Source organism: Oncorhynchus nerka, linkage group LG14 (genome assembly GCF_034236695.1).
Source record: "Oncorhynchus nerka isolate Pitt River linkage group LG14, Oner_Uvic_2.0, whole genome shotgun sequence".
NCBI lineage: Eukaryota > Metazoa > Chordata > Actinopteri > Salmoniformes > Salmonidae > Oncorhynchus > Oncorhynchus nerka.
In genome coordinates this window covers 89,107,367-89,123,836 of record NC_088409.1, presented here as the reverse complement: position 1 = coordinate 89,123,836, position 16,470 = coordinate 89,107,367, and the positions used below count along the sequence as shown (strand labels likewise).

The 16,470-nt window shown below is 49.6% G+C and overlaps 1 protein-coding gene across 3 annotated transcripts; it reads left to right on the top strand.

Moving 5' to 3' along the window:
- The first annotated feature begins 150 nt into the window (after positions 1–150).
- Positions 151–15,450, top strand: numa1 (nuclear mitotic apparatus protein 1). Of its 3 annotated transcripts, none has more exons than XM_029681442.2 (25): positions 151–298; positions 1,810–1,863; positions 2,148–2,233; positions 2,350–2,429; positions 2,597–2,685; positions 3,077–3,151; positions 3,257–3,347; positions 3,436–3,580; positions 3,775–3,911; positions 4,208–4,319; positions 4,411–4,528; positions 5,114–5,254; positions 5,471–5,584; positions 5,713–10,005; positions 10,134–10,343; positions 10,440–10,627; positions 10,719–10,856; positions 11,939–12,077; positions 12,376–12,601; positions 12,753–12,889; positions 12,993–13,307; positions 13,555–13,647; positions 13,761–14,072; positions 14,211–14,251; positions 14,576–15,450. In XM_029681442.2, the coding sequence occupies exons 2-25, from the start codon at positions 1,822–1,824 to the stop codon at positions 14,577–14,579; spliced, it is 7,326 nt and encodes a 2,441-aa protein (XP_029537302.2). In that variant the 5' UTR covers positions 151–298; positions 1,810–1,821; the 3' UTR covers positions 14,580–15,450. The 3 variants fall into 3 exon arrangements, with proteins under 3 accessions (XP_029537302.2, XP_029537304.2, XP_029537303.2); XM_029681443.2 differs by having other exon boundaries at positions 184–216; XM_029681444.2 differs by lacking the exon at positions 14,211–14,251 and having other exon boundaries at positions 152–298.
- Positions 15,451–16,470: the final 1,020 nt, after the last annotated feature.

The following is a 16,470-nucleotide window of genomic DNA, read 5'->3' as shown; positions in this document are numbered from 1 at the left end:
ATTAATGTTTTATTCATAAGAAATTATGAACTGAAAACTACATTACATTTTTATTCGCTCACAAAATGGCGAGTTCTGCACATATAACCAATTGGCGTCTTGCAGCTCTGAATGCCTCCAATAGGAAGGCTTGATAATCACCAGCGCCGAAATTTGAAAGAGTATACTTCTTAGCACTTCAAAAGTAGATCTGGTGTTCGAAACAAAGTTATTTTGGTAAGCGGGTGCTACCTAGATTTTGGTATTTTCGAGACGGAATTTATAAATGTTTTCTACCAATAGCTAGCTAATTGCAAAGGTAAGACATACTTCTACTCGTTAATAGTTGTTTAATTAATAAGCTACTGTAACGTTTAGTTTGCTAGTCTCACTGACTGTTAGCTAGTAGCTAACGTTAGCACTGGGAGTAACGTTAGCTCGCTAGCCGTTAGGGAGTAACCAGAAATTCCTTTAAGTACCATTTATAGCTGTCGAGTAGCTAGCTAACGTTAGCTATTACCCATATATCTTTTTGAGTTTCCTTTCTCTAAGTAACAAGTTACTTTATATTTAGGTAGCTAGTAACGTTAACTAAATAGCTACACTGTATACAGTATACAAATGTATGTTGACACCTTCAAATTAGAGGATTCGGCTATTTCAGCACACAGCCTGTAATTTCCATAGATTAACATTGGCAGTAGAATGGCTTTACTGAACCGCTCAGTGACGTTCAATGTGGCACCCTCATAGGATGCAACATTTCCAACTAGTAAGTTTCTCAAATGTCTGCCCTGCTGGAGCTGCCCCCAATTGTAAGTGCTGTTATTATGAAGTGGAAACATCTGGGAGCAACAATGGCTCGGCTGCGAAGTGATAGGCCACACAAGCTCACAGAACGTGAGTGCTGAAGCTCGTAGCACATCAAAGTCAACTGTCCTCGTTTGCAACACGCACTGATGAGTTACAAACTGCCTCTGGAAGCAAGGTCAGAACAAGAACTGTTCGCCGCGAGCTTCATGAAATGGGTTTCCATGGCTGAGCAGCTGCACAAAAGCCTAAGATCGCCATGCCAAGTGTCGTCTGGAGTGGTGTGAAGCTCGCCGCCATTGGACTCTGGAGCAGTGGAAAAGAGTTCTCTGGAGTGATGAATCACGCTTCACCATCTGGCAGTCCGACGGGTGAATCTGTGTTTGGTGGATACCAGGAGAATGCTACCTGCCCCAATGCATAGTGCCAACTGTAAAGTTTGGTGGATGAGGACTAATGGTCTGGGGCTGTTTTTCATGTTTCGGCCTAGGCCCCATTAGTTCCAGTAAATGGACATCGTAATGCTACAGCCTACAATGACATTCTCGATGATTCTGTGCTTCCAACTTTTGGAAACAGTTTGGACAAGGCCTTTTCCTGTTTCAGCATGACAACGCCCCCGTGCACAAAGCGAGGTCCATACAGAAATGGTTTATCGAGATCGGTGTGGAAGAACTTCGCAGCCATCTCCTCTCCTGTTATGACAGCCAAGGGGGGACCAACTCCATAATATTAATGCCCATGATTTTGGAATAAGATGTTTGCTGTGCAGGTGTCCACATACTTTTGGTCACGTAGTGTAGTTGGAGTTGCTGATAAATCAAATCAAATCAAATTGTATTTGTCACATACACATGGTTAGCAGATGTTAATGCGAGTGTAGCGAAATGCTTGTGCTTCTAGTTCCGACCATGCAGTGATAGCTTATGATAGCAAGCTAGCTTCTTAGACTGAGCGTTCTTCTTTCTTCCATACAGTGGAATGATTGATACTAATGTCTGTCTGTTTTCGATTGTCTAGTGAGCAGCAAAGATGGTGCTTCACCTTGATAAAGAGCATGCACTGTTGGAATGGGTAAGTCTGCTTTGTTTTCTGTGGTCGTAACCAATATTTATTTTACCTTTATTTAACTAGGCAAGTCAGTTAAGAAGAAATTCTTATTTTCAATGACTGCCTAGGAACAGTGGGTTAACTGCCTGTTCGGGGGCAGAACGACAGATTTGTACCTTGTCAGCTCGGGGATTTGAACTTGCAATCTTCCGGTTACTAGTCCAACGCTCTAACCACTAGGCTACCCTGCCGCTCTAAGTACTTAGTATGCCTTGCTAAATTGAATCCATATTTTTTTCCGTCACTAGGTTAACCACCTGAATGTGGACCTCCCGGTGCGGCGCATCAAGGATTTACAGGATGGCGTTTTGTTGTTGAAGCTCGTCTATAAACTGTGAGTAAAAACAATGTTCCGTAATAGCTTAGAACCATAGATATTTGTCCTCGTCTGGATTTCGCTGACTTGGTAGTTTGCTTCTTGTGTTGATCATTGACGTTTGATTCTGACAGGAGAAAGGAAGAGCCAGCTAAGTCCTATTTGGACCAGCATGTCCAGGAGAGGCTGAAAGTGGTCTCTGACTTCCTGCAAGGTGAGTCACACTCACTAGTCATGGGGGAGGTGTTGTTTTCCCCCACAGACACATGGCTAACAGTCCTGCCGTTGTGTTTTCCCCCACAGACACATGGCTAACAGTCCTGCCGTTGTGTTTTCCCCCACAGACACATGGCTAACAGTCCTGCCGTTGTGTTTTTCCAGGTGACTGTAGGTGCAGCACAGAACGGGGAGCTCTCATCTCCTGGGACAACATCAGCAATGGCCTAAACCTGGAGGTGGAGTTATCCAAGGTATCAGGTTCATACAACTGGGTTTTATTCACTGACCAAATGTATACTTGGGCTCCAGATCACATCATGAATTGATGGATAGAATGCTCAGATGCCACTGCATTGTGTTCAGCTCTACACTCGACCCAACTCTCTCAAAGCAAAGTGTATTGGTTACATGCATAGAATACACAGTGTAAATGACACAGTGAAATGCTTAATTGCTCTCCTCAACATTTATCAAAAATAATTGTAGTACAAGAATAAAACAAATAGTAATGTTTGGAAATGTATACACTGTAAGAATATACAGTATATAGACTATGAAATATGCTGAAGTGAGTTAATGATCCAGCCCACCTCTAACCCAGATCGCCTGGGTGGCCTGTTTTTATACTTGTGTTGTTCTCAGGTGCTTGTGCTCCTGTACTACCATAGTGTGATCAACAACCATGTTGACCTGAACCAACTGGAATATAAGTTTGAGGTAGGATGGTCCTTGTGCTCTTAGTGGCATACCATGAACTTACATTTTTCTTGTTGCCTGATAGCAGTGCAATTATGTGACTAACTTCTGTTTTTCTTCCCTAAGGTTGAGCTTGCCTCCATGCTCCGCTTTGTTTTGGACAATGAGAATAGCCTCTACTTGAGTGAGAACTTGGAGAACTATCTAAGGAAGAAGCGTAAGCCTTCACTCACATGTTTCAGGTTACGTTCAACAATTCACCTTATGGTTGCAGTACAGAAACGCGCATACTCTTTTTCTCTCAGCCCTGTTTAGTTTCAACAGTGACATCTCCAGTACCTCCTCATCCTCCTTGTTCAACGATGAGGAGTCCCCGGTTTTCCGGCGCAGAAAGAAGATCGGTTCAGTTCAGTTTCTGGACCTACAAACTGTTGCGTCCTCGTCTGTCAGGTATTACTCTGTCCCTCCATGTCTCCTCTGTTAGTGCTCACTCGTTCCTCTTCTAGTATCCCACCTATGGTATCCTAGCAACGCCCTAGTGAGTTACTAGTCTAGAACAGCTGATGTTCTGTACGCTGGGTGGGAACACTGATCTGTGTGAGTAACTGGTGCCTTTTCCTGTTTTCTCCCACCTGCCTGTGCAGTTCTCCCCTGCAGGATGTGATGAACACTCCTCAGTTCCAGCTGAAGAAGCTGCAGAGGCAGCTGCGTCAGGAGAGAGACATGAGGGATGAGTTGGAGAAAGACCTGACCACCAGCGCCGCCACCCTCACCCAGAGAGGTACCTACCTACCTGGCTCTGTCTGATTTTTAATAAGGATGTACCTGCTGTTTCTCCACTACTTCCTCTGGATTCTTACTGTTCCTGCTGATGAGTTCTGGCTGAACTTGGGATATTGTTAATTATCAGGTATCCTATTGAAATATTCAATGATACAGTCGAGGGTTTACACCAGATGTTATTGGAACGCTGACTGCGAGCAATGGGTGATTAAACTTGGTTGGAGCTTTCGTTGTGCCTGTAGATTTCTTACTCTGATATTTAGAACCTAACACTGCTCTTTCACCCTCCTGTAGAGAGTCAGATCTGTCAGTTGCAGCACCGTATTGAGAAGCTGCTGAGGGAACAGGCTGAGCAGGAGCAGGAGCCCCGGGATGAGCTACAAGAACTGCACAGCAAGAACGAGGGGTAGGAAGGGAGAGAGAGGAGGGTCAAGGTCGTGCTGAGGTAATGCTAGGTGTGTGTGTGTGTGTGTGTAACTGCGTTCTCTCTCTATTAGGCTGCGGACTCGTCTCCATGAGGTGCTGAAGGAGTGCCAAGCGTTAAAGACTAACTCATCTCAGATGGAACGGAAGGTGGATAACCTGACAGAGGAGAATGGCACCCTTTCTGCCCAGGTGAAGGACTCTCCTTGTACACGCTTCCTTCAAAGCCCAGTGCAGGAAAACATTTGATTTTCCTCTTGTTTATATATATATATATATATATATTTAAAAACATTTCCCCCCCTACACTGAGGTTGTGAAACTTATAAAACCCTTTTAGTGTGAGAGCTGTTTGATAAGACAGGAATTCCAGCCTGTTTTGGTGGGATGGAGTTTTGGCCTGATTGGTGACCTCACCATATGGTAAAAGTTAATGGACCAATAACAACAGAGAGAGTTTCAAAGCCTCTGCCAATAACAGCAAGTTTTCAGGTTGCATATCCCTCACTATTAAGCTCATCCAATTAGACCCCTCAGTCCTAGAAAAATGATTGCTTGAGAAATTGCTCTTTGCTAATGAGCTATTTTGCCTTTATTTTTTGACAATTTTAATAGAAAAAATAATAACATTAAGGTACTACATTTTTACCCAGAAAAGGTTTGATATTAAGATAAAAATGGCTGCAGTTGAACCTTTTTAAACAAGTCATTTAAACCATACACAGCCTATAGTGATTTACTAACGGACAACTGTCTCATCGTTTGTGTGTGTGTCAGATGCGTGAAGTGATTGCTCGGTTGGCGAGTGCTGAGGCTGAGGTGGACAGGCTGACTGAGGCCCAGGACTCTGCTCAGGGGGAGTGGAGCAGCAGACACTGCCACATTCAGGCTGAACTCAACCAGGCCACTGCTCAGAAGGTGAGGCCTATAGAACAGGTCCCATATTCATAAAGCATCTGAGTAGGAGTGCTGATCTTTGATCAGTTTTGCCTTTTTACAACACAATGACTAAAAATTACTTGGACAGGGGGTGCCTGCTTCTAGATCAGCACTCGGGAGACTCTTTATGACTAGAGGCCCAGATTATCTCAATTTGTGCTTGCTCTTTTTACGTTTTCTTCTTCTGTCTGTTAGGAGTGTCTGAATGAACAGATGCTGATCCTGCAGAGCAAGATCTCCTCTCTAGAGGACGAGCTGAGTAAAGCCAAAATGCAGGAAAAAGGAGAGGTTATGGGCCCTATCATGGAGGTTAGCATTTACCCAGATACTTAAAGCTGAGTCAATTGTCACAATGTTCAAGGGTGATATTACATCCACATTTTAGTTTCAGTGTTTTGTGTTTTTAACCACACGTCCTTCCTTGTTTACCCCCACAGTGGGAGCAGCTGAAACAGGAGCTGGCTGATGCCACCCTCAGGCACGCAGAGTGTGAGTGCACTATTGCCCGTCTGAAGGGGGAGAAGGAGCAGGCTGCCACCCTGCATGCCCAGGAGAGGACCTCGCTACAGGCAGAGAGCCAGAGACTGCAGGTCCTGGTGACTGAGCTCCAGGAAGCCCTGAGTGCTCTGCGGGCTGACAGAGAGGCTCTGGAGCTGGCCTCCAAGGAGGAGAGGGAGTCCCTGACTGCCCAGCTCCACACCCTGACTGCTGAGGTGGCCAGCCTTACCCAGACTGTACAACAAAGGGAGCAGGAGGTGAAGGCGCTGGGGGAGGAGGTGCAGCAGGAGTGCATTCAGAGAGGGGAGCTGAACCTGGCTATGGAGCGGCAGGAGAGGAAGGCCAGAGAGGAGATCCAGGAGCTGACCAGCCACGTGGACACCATGGGTGACTCTTTGAGGAGGGCTGAGGAGGAGGTGCAGGTCAGGGAGAAGCAGCTTACCAAGCAGCAGCAGGAGAGTGCTCTACAGAGGGAGGTCCTACAGGAGGAGATGGCTGCATCTGAGAAGGTGTTAAAAGAGCTGAAGGAGCAGGAGGAGGCCGTTAGAGAGGAGGCCACTCGACTGCACCAGGAGATAACTACACATGCTACGAACCTCTGCAGCCTGAGGCAGGAGCACACTGCTCTGCAGGAACAATTGGCTAGGCAGCAAGAGGAGATCTCCCTAGAAAAGGAGGCGCAGTCCGAAGCCCACAGGGAGAAGGAAGCGGTGAGGGAGGAGCTCTCTCGACTCCAGGAGGAGCTGAGGAGCCTGGGGGAACAGATGGCCCAGCTGGAGGAGGCTCAGAGGGAGAAGGAGTGTCTCCTCCTCCAGTCCACAGAGAACATAGAGACCCTCCAGACAGAGAGAGCCACTGCCTCGTCCCTCGCTGAAGCCAAAGACCTGGAGCTCAGCAGCCTGAGAGAGGAGGTGAGGGCCAGGGAGGAGCAGCTAGCCATGCAACAAGAGGAGTACCGCTTACAGCAGGAGGAGCTACGGGAGGAGCTTGCCACTCAGGAGAATGAAATCAATAACATGAGAGAGCGGCTCGCTGGCCTGATGGACCAGATCTCTCTGCTGAAGGAGTTGTGTCAGGAGGGCAAAAACATGGAGGCCCTGAGAGAAGAGCACACTGCCCAGCTGGAGCAGCTGCGGATAGTGAAGGAGCAGGTCGAAGAGGTCCAGGAGAGGAATGAGGAGACCTCGGCAGCTCTCAGGGAGAAGGAGTCGTCTCTCAGGGAGAAGGAGGAGAGCCTCCAGAGGCTGGAGGAGGAGCTACAGTCCACCACCTCTCTGGCCTCCCAGAGACGACAGGAAGAACTGACCTCACTCAAGGAGGAAGTCATCTCGCAGCAGGAGGAGGTGGAGAGGAGGCGTGCTGCAGAGGCCCTGTCAGTTGAGGAGGCGAGGCAGTTGGCTAGGGAACAGGACTCTAAACGTATGGAACTGGAGGAGAGCGTGTCAGCCCTACAGCAGCAGCTGGACTCAGCCATCCAGGACAATGATAGGAAGAGACAGAAGTGTGAGAGGCTGGAGCAGGACCTGGAGCACAGAGGAACACTGGTGGAAGAGCTGAGGCAGCAGGAGGATAGCGCCAGACTGGAGGCCACTCGACTCCGCCAGGAGATCTCTACACATGTCAGCCATCTGGAGGTCGTGCAGAGGGGGAAGGAGGAGCTAGCCAGGCAGCAGGAGGAGCTGAGAGGGGAGGTGTCCCTTCATCAGCAGAGAGCTTCAGAGCTCCAGCAGTGCCTGGAGGTGCAGGAGGTTGCTATGAGAGTGTTAAAGGAGCAGACTGAGAGCACCAGAGAGGAGGCCACTGTGAAGATGGAGGCCATACAGGCTCAGCTGGAGGTAGTGTCTTCTCTGGCTGCAGCTAAAGGCCTGCAGCTCAGCACTCTGAGAGAGGAGGCCACTACCTTACAGGAGCAGCTAGCTAAGAGAGAGCAGGAGATCTCCCTTCAGAAGGAGGTGCTGCAGGAGGCCCACATGGAGAAGGAGTCAGTGGAGGCACTGAGAGCGGAGCTGGCCAGGCAACAGGAGGAGCTGAGAGAGGAGTTAATCCGCCAGCAGCAGCGAGCTCAGTCCTTAGAACAGAGCCTGGAGGAGCAGCAGGAGGCCCTGAAAGAGCTGACCGTGAAGGAGGAGAGAGCCAGAGAGGAGGCCACTCTGAAGATGGTGGCCCTCCAAGCAGCTAAGGACTTGGAGCTCAGCACCCTGAGACAGGAGGCTACACAACTCCGCCAGGAGATCTCCACATATGTCAGCCGTCTGGAGGAGGTGCAGAGGGGGAAGGAGGAGCAGGAGGGAAACGCAAGAGAGGAGACAACTGTGAAGATGGAGGCCCTACAGGCTCAGCTGGAGGTAGTGTTGTCTCTGGCTGCAGCTAAAGACTTGCAGCTCAGCACTCTGAGAGACGAGGCCTCTCTACTCTGCCAGGAGAACGCTAAACGAGTATCTGATCTAAAGGACGTGCAGTCAGAGAAGATTCGGATGGAGAGCCTGTTGAGCGAGGAGCACAGAGCCTTACAGGAGGAGCTGGCCAAGGAGCAGGAGGAGCTGAGGGGCGAGGTGTCCCTCCACCAGCAGAGAGCTGCAGAGCTCCAGCAGAGCCTGGAGGAGAAGCAGGAGGCCCTTAGAGAGCTGAAGGAGCAGCTTGTCCAGCAGCAGGAGGACAGCTCCCTACAGAAGGTCTTGCAGGAGGCCCAGGCTGCAACTCTCCAGGAGGAGGCGGTAGACGCTCTGAGGGGGGAGGTGACCCTCCACCAGCAGAGAGCTGCAGAGCTCCAGCAGAGCCTGGAGCACCAGGAGGCTGCCTTGCGGGAGCAGGAGGCGAAGAGCACAGAGGAGGCCACTCTGAAGATGGAGGCCCTCCAAGCAGCTAAAGACCTGCAGCTCAGCACTCTGACAGAGAAGGCCACTACCTTACAGCAGCAGCTAGGTAAGAGGGAGCTGGAGATCTCCCTTCAGAAGGAGGTGCTGCAGGAGGCCCACATGGAGAAGGAGTCAGTGGAGGCACTGAGAGAGGAGCTGGCCAGGCAACAGGAGGAGTTAATCCGCCAGCAGCAGCGAGCTCAGTCCTTAGAACAGAGCCTGGAGGAGCAGCAGGAGGCCCTGAAAGAGCTGACCGTGAAGGAGGAGAGAGCCAGAGAGGAGGCCACTCTGAAGATTGTGGCCCTCCAAGCAGCTAAGGACTTGGAGCTCAGCACCCTGAGACAGGAGGCTACACAACTCCGCCAGGAGATCTCCACACATGTCAGCTGTCTGGAGGAGGTGCAGAGGGGGAAGGAGGAGCAGGAGGGAAACGCAAGAGAGGAGGCCACTGTGAAGATGGAGGCCCTACAGGCTCAGCTGGAGGTAGTGTTGTCTCTGGCTACAGCTAAAGACCTGCAGCTCAGCACTCTGAGAGACGAGGCCACTGCCTTACAGGAGCAGCTAGCTAAGAGAGAGAAGGAGATCTCCCTTCAGAAGGAGGTGCTGCAGGAGGCCCACATGGAGAAGGAGTCAGTGGAGGTACTGAGAGAGGAGCTGGCCAGGCAACAGGAGGAGCTGAGAGAGGAGTTAATCCGCCAGCAGCAGCGAGCTCAGTCCTTAGAACAGAGCCTGGAGGAGCAGCAGGAGGCCCTGAAAAAGCTGACCGTGAAGGAGGAGAGAGCCAGAGAGGAGGCCACTCTGAAGATGGTGGCCCTCCAAGCAGCTAAGGACTTGGAGCTCAGCACCCTGAGACAGGAAGTTACACAACTCCGCCAGGAGATCTCCACATATGTCAGCCGTCTGGAGGAGGTGCAGAGGGAGGGCCCCCTGAGAGAGGAGCACACTGCCTTACAGGTGCAGCTGGCCAAGCAGCAGGAGGAAGGGCAGGCAGCAGGCCAGGTGGAGAAGGAGTTGATGGAGCAGTTCTCTGTGCTCCAGCAAGAGAAGGAGGCTCTGTTAACCCGGGTCCTCCAGGCAGAGCAGAACCAGAGCGAGCTGGAAGGGAGCATGGCTGAGCTGCGAGCCCAGGCAGAGAGCACAGAAAGTGGCCAGAGACAACAGCTGGATGCCCTGCTCCTGGAGAAGGAGAGGCTGACTGAGGGTAACCAGGTCCTGGAGATGAAATGTAGCGCCGCCCAGAGGCTGGAGGCTGTACTGCAGGAGGAACTGGCCTTGCTGAGAGAACAGATGGAGGGAACAGAGTGGGAGAAGCAGGTCAGAGATCTACGGGAACAACTTGCTGCCAACACTGAGGTAGTGGAACACTACAAAACACAGGTGAGTCTGACCAGTAAACACACAACCACATAACACATCTCTGAGCTAACACACACCTCACCCTGGCAGTGGATAGAATTATTCAGGTTTGTCTTGGAGGTTGAGGTGTGGTATATTTTTGTTCCCAGGTTGAGAAGGCCAAGAGCCACTACTCGGGGAAGAAGCAGCAGCTTGTGGAGTCTCAGGAGCAGGTGACGGAGCTGCAGCGCAGCCTAGAGGTCAGAGAGCATGAGGTCAACGCTGTTACCACAGAGATGAAGCTGCTGCAGAAGGAGCTGGAGAAGGCCAGGAGCAAAGAGAAGAGCCTCGGCTCCAAGATCAACACTCTGGAAGCACAGGTGTACCTCTCAATCAGGTTATATTATGCATTCTATCATACAGGATGTCGGCTTCATATTGACATGAAACTAACATTATTTGTGTGTGTTTTACAGCTTGCGTTTGCTGATCGTCACCTTCGGGAGCAGAGCCAGGTTCGACCTGAGAGGGGACCAGGCAGGATCGAGAAGATGAGAGGGGGTAGAGAGAGTGTCTACCTGAAAGTCCCCCAGAGCCAGACTCACCAGGAGATCAGTGGCGACAGCCTGGACCTGAGCCTGGACGACTCCCTCAACACAACCACGTAACTCACCTTCTCTTCCGTCACCATCTCCTCTGAGCTTGACTTGCAGCTAGGTGACTGGTATAAATCTCCCTCTCTCCCTGCCCTGTAGGAGGCCAATGGAGCCTGACGAGTCCAGTACTCCCCTGGTGCGTAGCTCGGAGCGCGTAGCTGCTAAACGGCGTGCTCTGGGAGGGGACTCACTGGAGACCCTCTACTTCACCCCCATGAATAACCGTCAGATCAACAGGTAGGTTTAGAACGTGTGTTCGGCACCACTAGTTTAACTGCTACTATAAAGAAGTTCATCAGGGTTATTCTCCCCAGGACCAGTACCACTGGTTTAACTGCTACTATAAAGAAGTTCATCAGGGTTATTCTCCCCAGGACCAGTACCACTGGTTTAACTGCTACTATAAAGAAGTTCATCAGGGTTATTCTCCCCAGGACCAGTACCACTGGTTTAACTGCTACTATAAAGAAGTTCATCAGGGTTATTCTCCCCAGGACCAGTACCACTGGTTTAACTGCTACTATAAAGAAGTTCATCAGGGTTATTCTCCCCAGGACCAGTACCACTGGTTTAACTGCTACTATAAAGAAGTTCATCAGGGTTATTCTCCCCAGGACCAGTACCACTGGTTTAACTGCTACTATAAAGAAGTTCATCAGGGTTATTCTCCCCAGGACCAGTACCAGTTTAACTGCTACTATAAAGAAGTTCATCAGGGTTGTTCTTACCACTGGTTTAACTGCTACTATAAAGAAGTTCATCAGGGTTATTCTCCCCAGGACCAGTACCACTGGTTTAACTGCTACTATAAATAAGTTCATCAGGGTTATTCTCCCCAGGACCAGTACCACTGGTTTAACTGCTACTATAAAGAAGTTCATCAGGGTTATTCTCCCCAGGACCAGTACCACTAGTTTAACTGCTACTATAAAGAAGTTCATCAGGGTTGTTCTCCCCAGGACCAGTACCACTGGTTTAACTGCTACTATAAAGAAGTTCATCAGGGTTGTTCTCCCCAGGACCAGTACCACTGGTTTAACTGCTACTATAAAGAAGTTCATCAGGGTTATTCTCCCCAGGACCAGTACCACTGGTTTAACTGCTACTATAAAGAAGTTCATCAGGGTTATTCTCCCCAGGACCAGTACCACTGGTTTAACTGCTACTATAAAGAAGTTCATCAGGGTTATTCTCCCCAGGACCAGTACCACTGGTTTAACTGCTACTATAAAGAAGTTCATCAGGGTTATTCTCCCCAGGACCAGTACCACTGGTTTAACTGCTACTATAAAGAAGTTCATCAGGGTTGTTCTCCCCAGGACCAGTACTGAGCGCCGGCTGCAGAGCAGCATCACATCTCTGGGAGAGCTGGCTCTGGACTCAGCCAGGAAGAGACCACCCACCTCCTCAGCTAGACGCCGAAGGACCACCCAGGTCATCAACATCACCATGAGCAAGGTGGAGGGAGCACTGGGACACCTCTCACTGCACGTTCTCTCTCTCTCTCGCTCACCTCTCTCTCGCTCACCTCTCTCTCTCTCTCTCGCTTACTTCTCTCTCACTTCTCTCTCTCACTTCTCTCGTTCACGTTCTCTCTCGCTCACTCTCACTTGCTCCTCTCTCGCTACATTCTTGGAAGCACCCTGTATTACCTTCTGGTCTAGCGGTCTTTTAGGTTGGTTGACCTGCTGAGGAAGACTGAATTGCAGCAGAGTGAGTGGGATGGTTGACTTCTCCTCTCTCCCCCCCCATACAGACGACCCCTGGTCGCAGAGGAGCAGGAGAGGATAGTGACAACGAGACGTTCTACAGCCTGGCCTCCGTCCACTCCCATCCCAACATCACCGGAAGAACACACACTGCACGACCTGTCTCCATGGAGATCTTCCACACACCCGGAAAACCTGCCGTTGCCTTGAGCGATCAGCTCCTCAGTCTCCCTGGTTACCGTCGAAGCACCGTCCACGTTGCAGCTCCACAGAGTACGAACCGTTTACACACATTCTACAACGAGCCCCTTGTCCTCAGCCGGCGACACTTCTCCATTGCCTTCCACATGTTCAAGGAGGCACCAAGAGGTTGATTGGCCCAGAGTTTGTACTACAGTATGTTTATGTTCTGCACGTTGTGTAGGTACGGGCCAGTTCTGTGTAGGGGCAGAGAATGAGCCTGACCATGCTGCTGATGACTGGCTACGCATCGCTGAGCTGCAGGCCAGAAACCAGTCCTGTCTGCCTCACCTAAAGAGCAGCTATCCTCTGGAGTCCAGGGTACACTGTTACTCACTCTCCATCTAGCCATCTGTCACTTTCTCAAAAATATGTTTTGCTTGTAATCATCCAATCGCCAAACCCTGCCTCCTCCCCCTTGCAGCCCAGCCTGGGACCGTCCTTTGAGTTCACCGACGATGACCTGCGCATGGGCGACCCCACGGAGACCATCCGTAGAGCCTCTGTGATGCCCGGACAGATTCAGGAGTCTCTGTCATCCCACCGCCTCTCACTCCACCCGGGACCGGCCGACAGCACCACGGCCACCAGGCCAGCCTACGGCTCTCACCGCCTCTCACTGATGCCCCCCAAACCTAAAGCCAGCAGCACCCTGAACCACCAGAACACGCACAACCTCAGGGGGAGCAACCTGTCACTCAAACGCTCAGCCAAAGACCAGGAACCAGACACACCTGAGGTGAGGGTGGAGGGCAGGTGAGGGTGGAGGGCAGGTGAGGGTGGAGGGCAGGTGAGGGTGGAGGTGAGGGTGGAGGGCAGGTGAGGGTGGAGAGGAGGTGAGGGTGGAGGGCAGGTGAGGGTGGAGGGCAGGTGAGGGTGGAGGGCAGGTGAGGGTGGAGAGGAGGTGAGGATGTAGATGTTAATGTGGTGGTTAAATCATTAACCTGTTTGTTTAATTCTACATTTACTGAATTCTCTTTTGTCAGGCTAAGAGGATGGCAACCAGCTGTTTCCCGCGCCCTCTTACCCCTAAAGGAGGTCGTTTCGGCTCATCCAACAACCGCCAGCCTCTTAGCCCTGTGAGTCTCTCTCTTCCTCTGGACTATAACATGTGGTTTGTTTTCTTAGCAGCAACGGTTGTTAGCCTACTCCAAACAGTAGGCCTAAAATATCCACCCATCCTCTCTGTCAGGCTGAGCGGAGACAGTCCATGGTGTTCTCCATTGACAACACGCCTCATAAGGCAGCTTCCAAGAGCGGCTTCCTACAGAGAGGCATGAGTAAGATTCGCAGCTCCACCCGTAAATCCCCAGGGAACAAAAGCTCCCGTGTCCCGCAGTCCGGAGATGGGAAGTCTCCCCGCAGTGGAGCCGGGAGTGTGAAGTCCCCTCAGCCGGGAGGGAAGGCACAGAGGAAGTCCCCTCAGCCGGGAGGGAAAGCACAGAGGAAGTCCCCACGGACCAACAGCAGCAAGTCTCCAAAGAACCCTACCAGCGCACGCAAGGTGAGAACCACTTCCTTTCTCCAGACAAGCGGCATATGATCATATGCATAGGAGATGATTTCTAGCCACATTGGACATGCTGTTTGACCCCCCGTATCAGACCATGTGTCTAACTACAGCGGTACGGTGTGTGTTTAGGAACCTGAAGAGTTGGTTGGAAAGCCCATTCATCTGAGCAGGTTTTCTATCATTTCTGTTTCACTTAGCTGCTTCGTTAACACTGGGCTGTGCTGCAGGGGGGTGTCTGTCTGTCTGGGGGGGGGGGGGGGGGGGTGCTGGTATTATTCATATCACCGGATCGTCCCTTGGGGTTACGGTGTTAGTTTGTGGTGACGTGTTTTCTAAATTCCCTGTTTGCTACATTACACCTGACTGTCTGCAGGACTAGTTGGTTCATTTCGTCAATGCAGACCTGCTATTCACTTAGGTGTCTGGGTGATTTATCCAGTGTGTTTCTCTCTTCTCCCTAATAAAACATGTGTTTTTTCCCTCTCTCTCCACAGATGAACTTCAGGAGAAAGATGTGAATGAACATCTGATCGCCCTAAACACTTAACCTAAACACTTTTTTTTACATAATCTCCCAAGAACAATCGTTTTTATGTGCAATAAATACAAGTATACTTTCACCAGAGGTTATATTATATTTACTTAGTGCTATTTTGGGTTTTAATAATTTGGTTTCTTTTGAGATTTAAAATCTGAATGTTTTATTTAATTTGACCTCCTAATGATGTAATTGTATTAGTTGTGTTCAATGGGGTGGTGAGGTATCCAATACTGTTATAGGTCACCTACTGTACGTGTATACCTGGTACACTGAATCATGATGATGAATTACGCTTGGACTTTTTCATCTCATCTTCTTTGGCTTTTTAAAGTCCCCCCCCACCCACCCTTTTAGCTTTAAAACCTTTTTGTATCATATATATATATATATATACACACACACATGTATTGTCCTTCAAATAAAACTTATAAAACAATCTAGCAAATCTTTTGAAAGGTGAAGTTTTGTGAAGGGAATTCCACCTTTTACCTTATGGCAGTGCGACTTAATCCAAAATAACGGTCTGGATTTAATGCTCAGAAATTCCATAGAGAAAGATACAAGTACCACCAGGCCATAGTCAGCCTACCTACTTCAACCCCCTGCCACTTCATTCATTTCACCGACAGAATCTCTTCCCCGTCACAGGAGACTTGTGATTTGAGCCTGTTAGTGGAACCGAAATGGACTGGTGAGATGAGTGGACCAGTATCACTGTGTTAGTCCCCTGGAAAACAAGTGTTTGAACGATTTTACAGTCCGATGAATGAGTCCGTGTGTTATCATGTTTAAACAATAAATGAGTCATTGGAGCTATTTCCCTTTGGACATCATAATGTAACGTTTTAATTTGTTGTGACCCCAGGCTGCTAGCTACCTGGCTAGAGAAACATGTACATCTGGTTACACCTAGAGGCTGCTAGCTACCTGGTTAGAGAAACATGTACATCTGGTTACACCTAGAGGCTGCTAGAGAAACATGTACATCTGGTTACAGCTAGAGGCTGTTAGCTACCTGGTTAGAGAAACATGTACATCTGGTTACACCTAGAGGCTGCTAGCTACCTGGCTAGAGAAACATGTACATCTGGTTACAGCTAGAGGCTGCTAGAGAAACATGTGCATCTGGTTACAGCTAGAGGCTGCTAGAGAAACAGGTACATCTGGTTACAGCTAGAGGCTGCTAGAGAAACATGTACATCTGGTTACAGCTAGAGGCTGTTAGCTACCTGGTTAGAGAAACAGGTACATCTGGTTACAGCTAGAGACTGCTAGCTACCTGGTTAGAGAAACATGTACATCTGGTTACACCTAGAGGCTGCTAGAGAAACATGTACATCTGGTTACAGCTAGAGGCTGTTAGCTTCCTGGCTAGAGAAACAGGTACATCTGGTTACAGCTAGAGGCTGTTAGCTACCTGGTTAGAGAAACATGTACATCTGGTTACAGCTAGAGACTGTTAGCTACCTGGTTAGAGAAACATGTACATCTGGTTACAGCTAGAGGCTGTTAGAGAAACATGTACATCTGGTTACAGCTAGAGGCTGCTAGAGAAACATGTACATCTGGTTACAGCTAGAGGCTGCTAGAGAAACATGTACATCTGGTTACAGCTAGAGGCTGCTAGAGAAACCTGTACATCTGGTTACAGCTAGAGGCTGTTAGCTACCTGGCTAGAGAAACATGTACATCTGGTTACAGCTAGAGGCTGTTAGAGAAACATGTACATCTGGTTACAGCTAGAGGCTGCTAGAGAAACATGTACATCTGGTTACAGCTAGAGGCTGTTAGCTTCCTGGCTAGAGAAACATGTACATCTGGTTACAGCCAGAGGCTGCTAGAGAAACA